At 47.7% G+C, this 17,915-nt stretch overlaps 2 protein-coding genes across 3 annotated transcripts in view; one reads left to right on the top strand and one right to left on the bottom strand.

Moving 5' to 3' along the window:
• On the top strand, window positions 1–15,289 carry LRRC59 (leucine rich repeat containing 59). Its single transcript, XM_045526201.1, has 7 exons — window positions 1–355; window positions 2,078–2,137; window positions 3,951–4,109; window positions 4,341–4,445; window positions 9,144–9,216; window positions 11,518–11,691; window positions 13,294–15,289. The coding sequence occupies exons 1-7, from the start codon at window positions 251–253 to the stop codon at window positions 13,539–13,541; spliced, it is 924 nt and encodes a 307-aa protein (XP_045382157.1). The 5' UTR covers window positions 1–250; the 3' UTR covers window positions 13,542–15,289.
• EME1 (essential meiotic structure-specific endonuclease 1) overlaps window positions 15,059–17,915 on the bottom strand; it is an 8,059-nt gene continuing 5,202 nt past the window's right edge. For both annotated transcript variants that reach the window (XM_045526200.1, XM_045526199.1), the window contains 4 exons: window positions 17,743–17,866; window positions 17,391–17,506; window positions 16,015–16,204; window positions 15,059–15,758 (listed from right to left, as the gene is read on the bottom strand). In XM_045526200.1, coding sequence (XP_045382156.1) covers window positions 15,576–15,758; window positions 16,015–16,204; window positions 17,391–17,506; window positions 17,743–17,866 — 613 coding nt within the window. In that variant the 3' untranslated portion in view covers window positions 15,059–15,575. The remainder of the gene's footprint in view (window positions 15,759–16,014; window positions 16,205–17,390; window positions 17,507–17,742; window positions 17,867–17,915) is intronic.

Genomic DNA, 17,915 nt, shown 5'->3' on the forward strand with positions numbered 1-17,915 from the left:
TCTCAGTGGCCGCGGAAGGTGACGTGGACACGGAAGTGGTCGTCGTCGCGGCGGCACCGGTGGGAGCGAGGCGCGGGGCTCCGAGTGCGGCCAGCGGGCGGACGGGCGGCGGCGGTCTCGCACCGGCGACGGCGGAGGGCGCAGGCAGTGTCGCTTGGGTGGGAGTCCGCTGAACGGACTAGAGGCTTTTTAGCTCCTTTCTCCTCCCCGTCGGAACCCCGGAGCCGGGGCCCGCTCAGCCGGCGTCACCATGACCAAGGCCGGTAGCAAGGGCGGGAACCTCCGCGACAAGCTGGACGGCAACGAACTGGACCTGAGTCTCAGCGACTTGAATGAGGTCCCCGTCAAGGAGCTGGTCAGTACAGTCCCGCCAGGCCCGGGCGCCCACCTGCGCCTGGCGCTGGGCCCCTACGTGGGCCACTTTTCCTAAGCATCAGTTTCCCCGTCTTTAAAACGAAGGAGGGTGGGGTGGACCTAAGCCTCCGGGGAGGCCGCGTCCAGCCCAAGGGTTCTTCCCGGGATGTACACGTGTCACTTTGGCGCGGTTCCAGAAGACAGGGAAGATCTGCTTGTCCGGCCCTGGCCTGTTTACAGGCCAAAAGGCGAACCTGCCTCCGTTTTAGGGGCTTTCACAGCGCCTTGCTCCGTTCCTAACCCAGAGTAGGAACCCACGGAGCGGTTGCTGGATGTTTATGAGAATGAATGACTCGGTCCAGGAGTAGGCCTACTGGTAGACCTGGGTGTGGCCCAGAACCGGGCTTTTCTAGGAAGCCGGCAATCTCAGCTGGCAGCCCCAGCCCTGAGGCGGCCTTCCTTGGAGAGACTAAAGTCTCCTGGCTTGGCTGGCAAGGCCTGGTCCCAATTCCACTGAAACTGGCAGGAATCCCGCGGTGCGACTGATGGCCCCCCCACCCCAGTTAAACTGAGGCCTGAGGCCCCAGGGAGATTACACACCTAGTTTGTTGTCAGCGTGGAGCTAGATCCCACAATCCTGCTTTTCCCACTGTGTTCCTCAACCCACACACTATCCTCACTTTGGATGATGCACACTTTGCTTATTGCCTTTGACAAATTACATTTCATCTAGTCTTCCCTCCACTGTGGATGTGTAGTAGGGTGGTTAGAATGGGGTCCCCAGCTCCGCCCAGCTCTATTGCTTAATAGCTGAGTGAGTGCCCTTGGCAAGCTAGTTAGCCTTTATGCTTAGATTTCCTCATTTATAAAACAGTCACAATAGTTTCCATATCTTAACACTTACCTTGAGATTAAATAAAATTGTAACATAAAATGCCTGGAAGGTAGCAAATGCTGATACATGTCGCTGTTATCATGATGTTCTTTCCACGGCTGTATCCAAAACTTTTTTTAGGTGGTCAAAGTTCACTCTTAAGACTTCCTAACAGAAAGTGCAGGTTGGCGTAGGATTGATCCTTTCCTGAATGTTTGCCTCCTTTCCCAGACCAGGAAGATGGCCAGTCTTGTTGCAGCCTGGCCCTGGGACTGGTGTCTGAAACCATTTACTCCAAGCGTCTGGTCAGCACAGCATTGCCCCTGGGGAGAAAGAAGGGTCAGTTTTGCTGAGCCTCTCCAGGCCTGGACACCATTGGAAAATAGAGTTGGGCTGTGAGGGCCTCATTTTCACTCTGGCATTCACTCAATAATTCATTCATGATTCAGCCAACGTGTATGTATATTGAGTGCCTGCTCTGAGAAAGGCCCTAAACTGGGGAATTTGGAAATTGCAAAACGTGATTAAGACTCAGTCCCTGCTGTGAACTTAATTGGGGGGGGGTTGCTAGATAATATTTTGAAAGTACTAGGAAAGAATTTCTAAAAATCTAAGTTTTCCTTTCTTGGATGCTCCACGGCCAATCCCCTGGTCTTTGCATTCTTCCCTAGATTGTGGTTGACTGAGTTACTTTTCCTCTCTTATCCTCAGGAACATTATAATTTGGTGCCATTTTTTTAAAGGCCTTTCCTAATCGTGGGAACTTTCTCTGGAAAATGCTTCATTAGCAGATGTCACTGAATTGTGCCAGGTGTTGGTTTGACATGTTTTTCTCATCCCTTTTCTTAGGCTGCCCTTCCAAAGGCCACCATACTGGATCTGTCTTGCAATAAACTGAGTACTCTACCGGTAAGATTGGCAAGCAGCCATAACTCCTTCTGGAGCCCTGGATGCATCTCCTTCCTATTTCGGGGGTGGGTGGGGGTGGGTGGGTGGATGTCATAAGGCATAATTTCAGGATAGGCCTACAGCAGGCTACAGCTAAATCTGAGCGCATTGTAGGGGGGGGTGGAGTGGGGTGGTTAGTCTCAGTGGGAAGGGAATCAAGCTAGAGGCCTCATTCTTTAGAGCAGTGGGAAAGTCAGGCCACAGAAAACTAAAGTCAACAGGATGTTGGCTGAGTCAGTTACTAGGCTCATCTTTTTTCTGCCTTATTTTATTCCTCTGGAAAATAGTTTATCTCCCTATTGCATAGAGAAAGCTAGAGACCATTTGATAAGTTGCTCTGCATTCCAGGGAGAAAGCTGTGAATAGCTTCCTTGGGCATCTTTTGATGGGAACGAGAAAGAATGTGATTTTAATTGGACTACCTTATCATCCTCCCAAACAGGGACTTGAATTACTAGAGATTTTCTACTTTTTTGTTCAGCGCATCCAATCTGTGGTCAGATCTTTTGGATTTTCTTACACATCTCCTAGTTCTCCTTTCGCACTGTATAGGCACTGGATTCATCCAGCCCCTCAGCCTCCCTGGGTAATGGCTTATCTCTCCTCCATGGCAGTGCTTCTGCATGGTCAGGCAGAAGTTTGCTGTCATTTTTGCCTCTTCCACCCATCATTCTGGCCATGCCACTCCCTGCTGTACCCTAGGGTAGCGTCTTATTGGAGCGTGCTGAATGGCTTTTTGGCAAAGTGTACAGCAGGTGTGAAGCTGCAAGGAATTGCTATCTATCTTTAATTAGACACAAAATAGTTGCTGGAAGAAGTGGGATTGGGCTCTGGCTCAGGGATTGAGTCCAGAAGTTGGCAGTTTCTTCATTGGATCATTGGTCCATTCCCCTTTCAGTATTCTCCTGGGAATACTATAGCATCTTCCCACAGCTCATCAAAAACTGTTTCTAACATTCAAAAAGCATCTGACATCCCACTTCTTCCAGGAAGTATTTTGTGTCTAATTAAATGTAGGTAGCAATTCCTTGCAGCTGCACATCTGCTGTATATTTTGCTAGGAAGTCATGCAGCACACCCCAAGTGCACTTTTCAATCTGAGTTTGTTCTGTTGTGTGCACTGACAACTTTCATTTCACTCTGCAGTGCAGATCCACTGGCGTTTACAAGTCCCCAGAGAGTATGAATAGTGCCTCATTAGCTGAGTTAGTGCCATCACTTTCAGATGGGCACTTAGCAAAGCTTTAATGTCAGAGGGATGCTTTGGCCCGTGCTGAAGAAGAGTCAGGATATGGGTAGGATGGGCCCCAGCCCTTTCAGTCAGTTTTCCCAAGAACACTCATGGAGCAGTACTGTGCTAGATGCTGCAAATAACAAAAAAGAATAAGACTGAGTATTCAAGGAGTGCCTGATCTCTTTAGAAAAATAGATAGGCACCCTGTTTTGACAGATCCTATGGAAGATGAGCATAGGATACCATGAGAGGACAGAATGGGTCCCTAACCACTCCAGGAGCAGTGTGGGGGACAGGCTGGAGGGAGACTGAGGACGAAGGAATACACGTGTATTTTGTGCCTGCTCTGTGCTAAGCCCTTGTGTGCACATCTCGTTCACAAGCACCAAGAATGGCAGGTGTTCTCCCCATTTTCATTTGAGGAGCTGGTAAAGGAAAAGTTAGGATTTGTATAGAGGAACCTCTGAACTTGGGGGCTTCCAAACTATTACACCAAACTGTGTGAGCCCAAGTCTTAAGTGTTCTCTCTTTGGGTCCTAGTCGGATTTCTGTGGCCTCACACACCTGGTGAAGCTAGACCTGAGTAAGAACAGGCTGCACCAGCTGCCATCGGACTTTGGCCGTCTGGTCAACCTCCAGCACTTGGATCTCCTCAACAACAGGCTGGTCACCCTACCTGTCAGCTTTGCTCAGCTCAAGGTAACAATTCATAAACCAGTGTTTCACAGCCAGGTGTGGCAAAGGGCTTGGGGACCGATGGAGCATGGCCATGAGAAAGGCTGACAGGAATACCCCCTGGCTGGTCCTGTCTCAGATGGCTTTCCCTGTAGGTGGAACACAGAGGAGGTTTTTTCCTGCTCTTTTTGTTCCACCTTAAGGGACTGTATATGTGAGCTCGGGCTTAGCCAGCCTCTTTGCCCATCTCTTTAGAACCTGAAGTGGCTAGACCTGAAGGATAACCCCCTGGATCCTGTCCTGGCCAAGGTGGCAGGCGACTGCTTGGATGAGAAGCAGTGTAAGCAGTGTGCAAACAAGGTAAGCACGACACTCCCAGGTGTCTCCTCACACTCCCCCAGGACTTGCCTCTTTGCCTCTCCTTTTGTTTTTGCCTCCCAGAGCACCTATAGCTGTGCATTTATTAAAGCACTAAGGTCTTGGGGAAATATCTCCACTGTGAGCTTGTCAAGCAGAGACCTTTGTACATTTACTTTGCAAGTAGCAGAACGACAAGACTGTCTTCTGCTCTACTGCAGTACTTCCTCTCTTAGGAAACCAGGAGCGAAAAAAGCCAGACACAGTGGTACATGCCTATAGTCCCAGCTACTACTTGGGAGGCCGAGGTCAGAGGATCACTTGAGCTCAAGTGGTTAAGCCCAGCCTTGACATGATAGGGAGACCCCTATCTCTAAAAAAAAAAAGAAAGAAAGAAAGAAACTGGGACCTTGCGTGATCCAGCATTGCACTGTGTTTACAGTTGTTTGGGGTTTTTTTTTTGTTTGTTTTTGAGACAGAGTCTCACTCTGTTGCCCAGGCTAGAGTGCCATGGCGTCAGCCTAGCTCACAGCAACTGCAAACTGCTGGGCTCATGCAATCCTTCTGCCTCAGCCTCCCAAGTAGCTGGGACTACAGGCATGTGCCACCGTGCCTGGCTGATTTTTTTCTATATATTTTTAGTTGTCCAGCTAATTTCTTTCTATTTTAGTAGAGACGGGGATCTCACTCTTGCTGAGACTGGTCTCAAACTCCTGAGCTCAAGCAATCCTCCCACTTCGGCCTCCCAGAGTGTTAGGATTACAGGCATGAACCACCGTGCCTGGCAAACAGTTGTTTTAGTGGCACAAGAGTGTTAGGGGCTGTGGCCTTTCTGAGGCAGTTAGTGTAAGAATTTTGATAATAATGGAGTTAGTATTTATAAGTTTTCAACAGACATATCCTGGGCAGACCTGGCATTTGATTATAATTGAGTCATCTGACGTAGGAATGAGGAACGAAAGGCAGCATGCAAGGCCGACGTTGCCAGTGGCCAGTAACCCTGAAGATACCTACCCTGCTCATTAAGAACAGCACTGTACCCATTTCCCAATAACACCAACTATAGTCATTTTTTCTTCTACCTTTGGAACAGATTGCTGCTGCTTCAGCTGAGCACCAGATGATTACTTGGCTATGTTTAGGGGGCAAGTTGAACAAAAAAGACTTAACTTTAAATACTAGAATTAATGTAAGTTTAATGTGTGTATGATGATCTCCACTGTGAATCTCAAAAGTAATAGCCTTTATTTCTTATCATTAGCTCACAGCTTATATAATCTCACCGTCTGTATCACCCATTGTTACAAGAAATCAAGCACAAAGTTAACACAACCAAGTAGCTAATAAGACAACAGGCTTCCATTAGATGAGAATAATAGTACAAGTGATCAGTGAAATCCTGTTTGGGGCAGGGTGCAGTGGCTCATGCCTGCAATCTTTGCACCCTGGGAGGCTGAGGCAGGAGGATTGCTTGAGGCCAGGAGTTTGGGACCAGCCTGAGCAAGAGCGAGACTCTATCTCTACAAAAAATTGAAAAATTAGCTGATGGCCGGGCGCGGTGGCTCACGCCTGTAATCCTAGCTCTGGGAGGCCGAGGCGGGTGGATCGCTCGAGGTCAGGAGTTCGAGACCAGCCTGAGCAAGAGTGAGACCCCGTCTCTACTAAAAATAGAAAGAAATTATCTGGCCAACTAAAAATATATATACAAAAAAAATTAGCCGGGCATGGTGGCTCATGCCTGTAGTCCCAGCTACTCGGGAGGCTGAGGCAGTAGGATCGCTTAAGCCCAGGAGTTTGAGGTTGCTGTGAGCTAGGCTGATGCCACGGCACTCACTCTAGCCCGGGTAACAAAGTGAGACTCTGTCTCAAAAAAAAAAAAAAAAAAAAAAAAAAAAAAAAGAAAAATTAGCTGGGCATAATGGTAGATGCCTGTAGCCCCAGCTACTCAGAAGGCAGAGGTAGGAGGATCACTTGAGCCCAGGAGTTCCAGGTTGCAGTGAGCTGTGATGAGGCCACTGTACACTAGCCAATAAAAACACCTTGGTGCTTTCGGAATGATATCTGTTCTGCAGACTAACAGTGGCTACCATTGATTACGCTTCCTTTGTCCTAGCTGCTTTACATCTGTCATCTCATAATCCTCAGAACCCTGAGAAGTAGGTATTACTTTTCATTTCTCTGACACAAGAAACCCTCAGCATGTACACACCTTTCATTAATCTGTTTATTTATTCAGTAGATAATATGTGGAACCATATGAAATTGATGATATCCCACAGTTTTTGACATACAGAAATAATTTTTGAGTGCAAAGGCCTTTTGTATTTGCATATACCTTCCATACAAAGCTCCAGGCAACATAGTGTGGATGTGGTCACTAAAGCCAGGGTCCCTGGCACTGCTGCCTCAGAGCTGCAGCACACCTTTAGGCTTTGTAGGGAAGGGGCTTGGGCCAGTCAGAATGAGATCACTTGTCTCCAGGAATTAGTTTAGGCCTTACCAGCTCTGACCTGGTATGTGGGTTATGGGCTAGTCATCAGCTTAGTACGGATTAAAGCACCTTTTTTTTTTTTTTTTTTTTTTTTTTGAGACAGAGTCTCGCTTTGTTGCCTGGGCTAAAGTGAGTGCTGTGGCGTCAGCCTAGCTCACAGCAACCTCAAACTCTTGGGCTTCAGCGATCCTACTGCCTCAGCCTCCTGGGTAGCTGGGACTACAGGCATGTGCCACCATGCCCGGCTAATTTTTGCTACATATATTTTAGTTGGCCAGATAATTTCTTTCTACTTTTTTAGTAGAGACAGGGGTCTCGCTCTTGCTCAGGCTGGTCTCGAACTCCTGACCTTGAGCGATCCACCCGCCTCAGCCTCCCAGAGTGCTAGGATTACAGGCGTGAGCCACCGCGCCCGGCCTAAAGCACCTTTTAAAACTAATTTGTTCAGTAGTACCCATCAAGTGCTTACTGTGTGCTGCAAACTAGGGTAGGTAGATAAAAATCTACCCTCCAGGAGCTCACAGTCTAGACTAGGAGAGTCTCCCATTTCTGAACTGCCTGTGTTTTCAGATAATTAACTCCTGATGGTAGCACTTACAGCCAAGGTAAAAAGTGATGTCTCTTAGCCAGCTGTCTATCCCTAAAACCAACTGAATGGTTAATGCTTATTTAATATTCAGATTTCAGAGTGAGGCAGGGACTTTGAGCTAGGGCTGCCTTTCACCATCATACTTAACCTTCCTCCAGATCCTGCAACTCCTTGTTGAGCAGCCATTTTTGTTAGCTTGATTCCATAGGGACAGGTACCAGTAGGTTCAACTCTTGGGTTACTCAGGACAGGGTTCCTGCTGGCTTCAGACCAGGCTCTTGAAGGGGGATCCTTTTGCAGGCCTGCTTCTGAGACCCTCTTATGATGGCTGTTTGTGGTCTGAAGTTTCCAAGAAATAAAAAGAATTATGTTTGAATACACATGTGTGCCCTGCAGGTGGTTTATTGCAGTAGTGAAACAAGACCCGTTTGCTATCTTAGACTAGTGCAGATTTTCTTCTTCTTTCTTACTTGTGGTAAAGAAGATAAGCAGCAGTATTTCTTGAGCGCATATAATGCCAGGGATTGTGCTGGGCATCCAGTACGAGTTATCTTATTTAATCTTCACAGCAGGCCAGAGAAGAGTATCTTATCTCCGTTTTCCAGATGAGAAAATTGGCTCAGAAAGGTTAAGTCACTTGCCAAGGTCACATAGCAAGTGGTAGTCAGGATTGCAGGGAGCTCCAAGCTTATACTCTGTCCCCTCCAACCAAGGAAGACCAGCTTCAAAAAAATACAAACAGAAAAGATTTTTTGTGTCCTCCCACAACCATGTCCATAGTGCGAATCTTTGCGGCATGAGTCAGAGGTCATCTATGAGTGAGTTGATAAGGATTAGGGAGCTCAGGGTGCCAAGTAGAAGGGTGTCATGTTTGGGCCTTTCTCTTAGAGCTGTCCTCCCCTGTGCATTTGGTGGGAGTGAATACAACAAGCTCTGCTCTAGGAACCTGCACCCAGGTCCTAGCTGTGCTACTTCTAGCCATGTGCAGTGGACAAATCACCCTACCCATCTTGGTTTTCTTCTTTTTGAAATGAGAATCCAGTCATTCATCATACATGTATTGAATGTCACACGATTAGCTGAGATCTGTGCTAGCTATGCCCACCTGCGGTACCTGCGGATAGGACAACGGTTCAGCCCTTAAGGAGCTTGCAGTCTTGTGACTAAGACAGATGGGGAGCCAGTTAATTGCAGTGTCCCGTATGAATTCCATAGGGATGGGAGAGGGGACCTAAAGTAGCCAAAGGAGGGGAGGTCAGGAAACGGTGTTGGAGGAAATGCCAGTCCCAAGTTGTTGCTGGGAGGATTCTATGAGATCAAGCATGTGAGAATGATTGTAAATGGAAGAACTTTTTACAGATTCAAGTTGGCATCATGTTTCACAAATTTTTTTTCTGACAACTTTAATGAACTGGGCTCATGTGATTCTTCTCCAATTAAGGCTGGCACAGTAACTTATGATACAAAGAGAGGATTAACTCTATTAGTTCTGCATTGTCACCAGGGGCCTGTGGTAATCTAGGATCCTGAAAATAGTCTCTTTTTTGAGACTGCCCTGAGCAGATGTGAGCTGCAAAGACGACTACTTTGAGTAGTTCAGAGCCCTCCTCTCTCTTTGCAGGTGTTACAGCACATGAAGGCCGTGCAGGCGGATCAGGAGCGAGAGAGGCAGCGGCGGCTGGAAGTGGAACGAGGTAGGTTCCCTCTTCCTGTTGTCTTCCAGGTCCTTATCCCACCCAGCTGATTCTCGGGCTTCGGGAGCTGGGATCCAGCGAAGAGTCATGAAGAGCAGTCGAGGGGAGAGGGGGACAGTGTGGCATCCTCTTTATCTGATGAATTTCTCTCCAGTCCTGCCTTCTCTGCTGAGCTCCAGCGTCATGGTTCACTGCTTGTGTTTGTCTCTGCTAGGAGGGTTAATAGGCCTCTTGCATTGAATGTGGCTAAAACAGACTCCTGACCCACTTCAGTCCCTCCCAGCATTTCCCCATAATAGGAAGTCATTTCAAGCCTGAAATAGGAAAGATGTCCACGATTCCTTTCTTTTGTAATTCCTACATCTAATCTGTCAGCAAGTCTTGTATGTGACAGTTTCTGCATCTCCAGTGCCACGTCTGTAACCAGCCTGCCCCGCTGAGGACTACCAGTGTCTCCTGACATGTCTCCACGATTGCACCATCACCACAAACCCATTCTCTATACAGCAGCCTGGAGATCTCTGTAAAACAAATCAGTTATACTTATTTGCTTAAAACCCTCTAATGGTGTCCCATTTAACTTAGCATGAAATCCAAACTCAGTGACATGGCCAGCAAGACCCACCTTGGCCCAAGCCTGCTCACCTATTCTCCGGCCTTGCTTCACACACAAGGGAGACCACGGCATTAACTTCAGCCACACGAGCCTCTGCTGCTGCTTGAACACACCAATGCTCATCTCACTTTAGGGGCTCTGCTTGGTTTCTTCTTCCTGCAGTCTCTACATGTCTGGCTTCCTCTAATCCCTCTTGTCTCTGCTAAAATGTTGCCTTGGGTTAACCTTAACCCATTCAGAACCACCCAGATTAGAATTGCTATCTTACCTGTCACTCCATCATACCCTCTGCTGCTTTCTTTATAGCACAGATCACTGTCGTCTTTATTCTGTGTTCATTTGTTTATTGTCTGTCTCCCTCACCAGTAAATAACGTAGGCACTAGAATCTGACCTGTCTTCCCCACTGCTGCATCTTGAGCACTTAGAACAACTCCTGGCCCGGCACGGTGGCTCACACCTGTAATCCCAGCACTACGGTAGGCCAAGGCGGGAAGATCATGTGAAACCAGGAGTTTGAGACCAGCCTGGGCAACGTGATGAGACCATGTCTGTACAAGAGAAAAAAAGAACAACTCCTAGCACATAGTAGGGGCTCTGTTGACTGGCTGGCTGACTTCTGAGCCCCCTTAGTGGAGGACTGCTGTGGTCGGAGAAGGGATAGATGTGTACAGTACTGATTACAGGCAGTCCCTGGGATCAAGATGCTGAGTTACAGCTGTCCTTTATTGTGCATGGCCACGGTGGCAAGACATGCCCATATTTACTCTGACCCCTGCTGCTTTCACTTCTTGACAGCACATGTTCCCTAGAGGCTGGGTGTAGTGTGTTCTTGGCATTCCTAGTGCCCAGCTGGAACTTGGAGCTTGTTTGTACGTAGAGAAGCAGTGGAAAGCTACAGTACTTACAGTACTACTATTCAGCTATATTATGGCTCACATAGGCTTTTAAGCCCTAAAAGGACATTTAACTGCCATTTGTGGCATTCTGGCTTTGGAAAAATGTATTTCAGATTTCCAAATAACTAATTTGGAAGTGCATTTTTAGAACCCAATAATTTGGAAGTTGTAATTTGGAAGTTTGTAAACATACTTGGGCTGTTAAGTAAATCTGAATGTGTTCTTGAGTTCAAGTCTCAGATTCCTGAGTTCAAGTCTAGAGATTACTCTGACGAACTTAGTCTCACTTTTTTAGAACAACACTGCCATTGTCTCCAACCCTAAACTTGAGTGCTCGTTCTCTCTTCTCACTTGCCTTCCTTAGGCCATATTCATTTCTGAAGCTTGGGAAGATAGGAATCCCAGACTCAGCACTGCCATGGTTTCTTCTCTTCACAGCTGAGTTCTAGAAGGCTGTCAATTGCTGTGCCTTCTGAATTAGTACCTAATTCTAGAGGAGCACCATGTATCACTCATGCCTTTTGTAGGTTCCCCTTGTTATTGTGCCCTAATCTCTGCTGCCTGGGGCCAGGAACCCCTCAATTAGAATATACTCAGCAAACCCTGAGAGCAGCTTATTGTATTTTAGGGAGGGCTTCTTCCTGGAAAGCAGAAAGGTGGCTATTTCCTTGGACTATTTCTTACGTGACCCATGACACAAGGGAAAAGGCAGCTGAATCCTTATTTTTAATCACTTGGGAAAGCAAACTGCTGGAGAGAAGTCACGTTTTGGTATATTTTGTTGTAGAGGCAGAAAAGAAGCGTGAGGCCAAGCAGCGAGCTAAGGAAGCTCAGGAACGGGAACTGCGGAAGCGGGAGAAGGCAGAAGAGAAGGAGCGTCGGAGAAAGGAGTATGATGCCCTCAAAGCAGCCAAGCGGGAGCAGGAGAAGAAACCTAAGAAGGAAACAAATCAGGCCCCCAGTAAGTTTTCTTTCTGTTGTAAGTTTCCAGCAGGGGTGCAATGCAGAGACTCCCTTGTTTTCAGGCCTAGATGAGTGAGGAGTGAGCCTGCAAACCTTAGTCAGATAAACTATCAAGCCTGGGAGTAGCATGGGAGAGTGTGAAGGAAACAAGGCCCTAAGGGTTTGGTTTTAGGGAATGGGGACTCCCCTGGGGAGATGGTGCCCAGCTGGTTTGTTTCCCCAATGCCCACATATTTCTGTGCAGATATTTTGGTCAAGCGTGTCTTGGACCATTCCCAGAACGGGGAGTCTCACCGGGGTGAGGTTCAAAAGTTACTGAGATAGGTGAAGATCACACATGGTCAGGTTACTTTTAAAAGTGCCTCATAGCACAGTGCATTGGCATGTGCCTGTAGTCCCAGCTACTTGGGAGGCTGAGGTGGGAGGATGGCTTGAACCCAGGGGTTACAGACCAGCCTGGGCAACAGAGTGAGACACTGTCTCTTTAAAAAAAAAAGGTCCCTGACATCATTTCTGAAGTATACTGGGTGTGTTTTGAGTATATGGTACAGTCTGTCTGTAAAATCAGCAATGCCTGTGTTTTTTCCCCCAAGTTAAAACAGCTCACTCTCTCTGCTCGAACACCAGAGGAATCATTTGGCCTGCATTCAGGGAGGCACAAGGTGTAGAAAAACACATTTTTGTATTTTGCCTGAATATGTCCAGTTGAATTTATGTAGTGATGTGGCTAAATACTAGTGAGGGTTGTGTACCCTCTGGGTCAAAAGGGACCACCTGAGGGAGAATCACGTGAGGGTTAGGAGCCCTGTGTAGATGGTGGAACCTGTGTCCCTGTCCCCACTCACCCTTGCCTGGAGCAAGTTGCTTAATCTCACTTTTTTATTTCCTTGTTGAAAATGAGGATCATACTTACAGGGTAGTTATAGGGTTAAATGAGCAAACAGGATCATGCAGTTCCTGGCATTGTGGATGTTCAGTCAAGTTTTTAAAAATTTTGCCTAAAAAATCTCAAAATCAATTTTTTTGCTAATTAAAAAATGTAATATATGTTCATTGCATAGAATTTAGAAAAGACATATATATCAGAAAATGGCAATTGCCTGTAATCCCCATTCCTAGCAATCGCTGTTTACAGTATGTTGTATTACCGTCCAGGCTTTCTTTTTATGTATGTATTACATAGTAGTGGCATTAATGATAAAACTCCGTTTCCCCCAGTGTGCAGCACTCTATCCACGCCTGATGCCTCCTGATAAGCCCCTCCCCCCGCAGTCCCAAGAGGCCTGAGTCATCACCATGTTACCAAGGAGAACTTAGGGCGCTGGGGACTGTGAGCTACCTGAGACTTGCAGAATGAGTCCCAGTTTCGAATGTACTCCCTTGAGATTCAAGGGAAAAGGTGTTTCTGTTCCAGTCTCTGGATAGCAAAGGGTTTAAGAACTCAGATATTCTTAAGACATTTTTCTCTTCGGGATCTGGGGAGTCTTGGCTTGAGGAGGGGATGAGTGGATGTGCACGAGGACATTCGCATAGATTGGTAGAGTGGATCTCTTCAAACTGACCCAACTTGTTTTGTCTACTGCAATTTCTGTCCCTCCAGAATCTAAGTCTGGCTCCCGCCCCCGCAAGCCACCACCCCGGAAACACACTCGATCCTGGGCTGTGCTGAAGCTGCTGCTGCCGCTGCTGCTGCTATGTGTGGCAGGTGGGCTGGTTGCTTGTCGGGTGACAGAGCTGCAGCAGCAGCCCCTCTGCACCAGTGTGAACACCATCTATGACAACGCCGTCCAGGGTCTGCGCCGCCATGAGATCTTCCAGTGGGTCCTCCAGACCGACTCTCAGCAGTGAGCCTGTCCTCGGTACCTGCTGCCTCCCAGCCTTGGAGCTTGGATTCCTATGGAATTGGGTTCTGCTGGACACAACCTCTTTTTAGCATCAGACCTACCTGCCATCATCAAATGGCTGCTGATTGGTACTTGAGACCTCCTCTTCGTAGGACTTCTTTGTTCCTTAGTCAGGGTTCCCTGGTGGAATGAGGAGAAATGGGCGGTGGGGGGGAACAGTTACCTGCATGCCTAACGGAATAGGCTTGGGGATGGGGAGAGAGAAAACATAGCCTTTTCTAGTTGTTATACAAAGCTGTGTAAAGGCAAGGCTTGTTTGTACTAAATGGTCAGCTGTCACTACATTTATACTTTTGTATGTCACAAACCCTTTCTTTCATTCCTGCCTGGGTAACCAGGGCAGATCAGGAGGAAGTGTTACTGGGGACTGGGGGATCACCACACTCAGCAAATCCAGCGTAAATGGGGGGGAGGGTGTATCTATTTTCTGAAGGACTTCAGAGACTTAAGCATTTTAGGGACCATAGGAAGTCTCTGGCTGTGAAAGGGACTTCATGACCATCCAGTCCAATATCACATTTGCAGACAGAAAAATGGAGGCCTTCCATGACTTGCCTATAGTCTCCCAGCTAGTTTCAGGCAGAACTAGATCCCACTCTGGTATTCTTTCTTTCTTTTATATCATTATGCCACCTTTGTAATGCCCTGAGAGAATAGAACTCACACCAGAATTGAATATGTCTCAACCAAAGTATAGAATCTTTCGTGGTGGACAGACTCAAGACTCTCAAGTAGAAATCTCATGCCGCTGGAGTACGGCAGCTCCTGTGGAGTCTTGCTGCGACTTATGTGGCTTCCATAAAATGGCAGCAGTCCAGGCACCTTGTCTCAATTTTAGAGCATTAATCCCTTATTGCCAGTAAGCAGGGAGGTAGATTTCTGCAAAGCCACATTGTCTGACAGCTCTGTTAGTACCTGGTGTGACTAAATACCTCAGAGGCATCCTGCTTTTGCAGGTTTGAAGTATCGGCTGGTTGCTTCGCAGACACTGAGGTTCACAATTGTTTGATTCTAGACTATAGCTGAGGGAGTGAAAGAAGGGAGACAAGTAGTATCATGGAGTCGAAAAGCGGTGCGTTAGCACAAGTAAGGGCAGCACTGGCCGTCCTCCTGTCTGCTAGATTAAGCATTTCCTTGCTTTTTTTCCTCATCTTTTGACAACAGCTGGATGGAGGGATCAGACATGACCGTGTCTTGGTGCTCATTCACTGAAAACTCCCAGTTGCAAGCTCCTTGCCTCTCCCAGGAAGGAGCAAGAACCTGTCATAGTTCAGAGACAGAGGGCACGGTCCAGCCTTTTAGCCCTAGTGGCCCCTTGGGCTAGGACTGCCACTTATGACCGCCCTGATACTAGAAGAAAGGACTTTGTTAATCTTCTCCCCCAAGGATAGTTCTGCTGCCTATGTCCATACCTTACTCGGAATCACTACACATTCCTTTAGTCTTCCTCCAAGCTCCAAAGCCATTGATAGAAATGCTTTATTGAAACTAAATACATAATACATAAGATGAGATTAAGACAATATAGAAGTCAGCATAATCATCATACCCTGCTCCTTGGCTGGTTGAGGCATCTCAGTGGCTGAGCCGAGTCACGACGCCAACCCACAGGCGATAGTTCACTCATGACTTTGAGATTTGATGATGATTCTTTTGGATTTCTACAATTATTAAATACATGTCTGAGTGGTCCGTCTTTGTTCCTTTGTGTTTTGAGGGCTGGCTGGGACAGAGGTACTGTGGTTTGTCCATCACAACTGATTTTTGCTAGGAGAGCCATATTAAATGCTGTAGATGTAAGTACCTCAGTCTTCTCCCCAAGTAGACGGGGAGGGAGACTTTGACAAGTAATGAAACCCAGGAAAGACGGGGGGCCTCACCCAGTCTTGTGCTCCAGGAGGCACTGCTCCCTTGCTGCAGTCCAGCTCTGAGGTTGGGGAGGTGGAAATCTCCAGCTTTTCACCCTTGTCCCTGAGTGCTAGCATCCATCAGTACTGTCTAAGGAGAGATCTGGTTGTAAAGTGGTCATTTGAAGGTAGATACGCCTGGACAGCTCTGGTCCAATACGGCGGGAAGTAGATGTCACACCTTCCCCACGGCGTACTTGTATGTTTGCAAGCAAATTCTGGCGTTCTTGCTCCGAAAAACACCGCTGATAAGCCTGGAAGGGGTAAATGAGCTCTTAATACGGTACCATCCATGTTCATCCCTCGTCTACGAGCAAGGAGGGGCTAAGCCTGGGTTGGGGGATGAGAACCTGTCCCCCCTCCCTGGGTTAGCATTAACAACTGTGATATTAGCAGACCTGCTCTGCTGACCTACAAAACCTTGGGCCTTCAATAAGTGCTGTTTGTGGAGATCATCTGGGGTCCTGCTGAGACCACAGGGTGCTGGGCGGTGACCCTGGAGCAGCATACCTGTACCAGGAGTTGCGGGGAGGGATAGACATCCACGACGGCACTGGCCATCTCCAGGCTGACTCGGTTTAGCTGCTGAATCTGTCTTCTCCAGACCAGCGCAAGTCCCCTGCCAGCGCGGTCCACCTTCACCCCTCCAGCCCAGTCACTCTCCACGCAGAAGGAGAAGCTAGTTTGATCTCGGAGCTTCCTGCAGATGGCACAATTGGAGAGCTGTGCGTTACTTGCTGCTCACCTATGCCTCTCCCTCACCTGGGAACTGAAAAACCCTCCTGGATGTGATACGTGTGGCCTATTTAGGCCTTCAACAATTTGAGTGTTCACTTTGTTCCCCAGCATAGTGCCAGTTAGTGATTCCCTTAAGAACTGCATCTAGTTCTTTGCATTAGAAGAGGGGGTACCAGGTTCTTTTGCTTATGTTGAGATGAGGTTGTGTTGCCCAGGGAGGCAGCGTGCACAGGGGTAAGCACGAAGGACTGGACATCTGGCAACCTGGAGACTGTTTCTGGTTCTTCTAACTTGCTAAGAGCCTAGACAAGTCAATCTCTTCAGGCCTTCATCCCCTCAAGTATAAAATAAGGGACTTGGACTGGATTGTCCTTTGTTAATTTTAAATTCTGTTAATTTAAAATTTAACAAATTTAATTTTATATTCTCTGAGGTCCTTTGTTAATTTTAAATTCTGACTATGAACACTCAAACTAAGTAGGCTAAAAATTTCCTTTACTAGGGCTTATTACATTATGGTCTGACCTGTCACGAATCTTAGGAACTTGGCCTGCTGGTAACCCAGTATCAAACTGCAGAACACACAGTTACACATAAGCTAAAGGGGAGTTTTGTTTTTTTTTTTTTTGAGACAGAGTCTCGCTCTGTTGCCCGGGCTAGAGTGAGTGCCGTGGCATCAGCCTAGCTCACAGCAACCTCAAACTCCTGGGCTCAAGCGACCCTCCTGCCTCAGCCTGCCGAGTAGCTGGGACTACAGGCATGTACCACCATGCCCGGCTAATTTTTTCTATATATATTTTTAGCTGTCCATATAATTTCTATTTTTAGTAGAGACGGGGGTCTCGATCTTGCTCAGGCTGGTCTCAAACTCCTGACCTCAAGCAATCCACCCGCCTCGGCCTCCCAGAGTGCTAGGATTACAGGCGTGAGCCACTGCGACCGGCCTAAAGGGGAATATTTTAAAAGGGACTGGGCCTGGGGGCCCTTCCCAAAAATCTGCAGCATGAGGTCAGCTCCTTCTGCCTCAAGCTTGAGAAACAATGGGCTGACTGCAAAGATTGGGGGAAAGGGACATTTCCTTCGGCTGTTAAGAACCACTGTAAAGGACCAGGCCCAGCATGGAGGCTGGGCTTGCTGGGGGCACTCACTTGAAGGGTGCCTCCGCCACAGCCTTTGTGAATGAGCACGCCAAGTCGGCCAGGTCCTTCCAGCTCTGCACAATTCGAGCCTGGGCTTCTGTGTGTAGCTGCAAATCCACCAATGCCTAGAAACCGAAAAGCAATGATGGACTGTAAGGGTGGAGAGAGACTAGTTGGAAGTCCTGTCACTATTCACTGAAGCCACACCCCAGCCCCTTGGCTCCCTGTTTGGCCCCTTCTCGCCTGCTTGGTGCCAAGGCAGAAAGCAGTGTGCAGTGGGCATTTTATTTTCTATCAATAGCAAATCTGGTTAGACGACCAGTGGGTACCCAGCCTGACTCAGGCAACGGGAAGTTCTTACCTCTTCCACATGTACCCTGGATACCATGGACCCCAAGGTAGCCTTTGGTTGTCTCTGTTGCTGCTTCTCCTTGGCCTGTTTGTTTGCTACTCCCTGTTTCCTTCTCCTTGGGGGATTCTGAACACTGGAGCAGGGGAGGAAATGAAAGAAGGATAGCAGCTCCAGGCTGAGCT

The sequence above is a fragment of the Lemur catta genome, chromosome 15 (assembly GCF_020740605.2).
Source record: "Lemur catta isolate mLemCat1 chromosome 15, mLemCat1.pri, whole genome shotgun sequence".
Lineage (NCBI taxonomy): Eukaryota > Metazoa > Chordata > Mammalia > Primates > Lemuridae > Lemur > Lemur catta.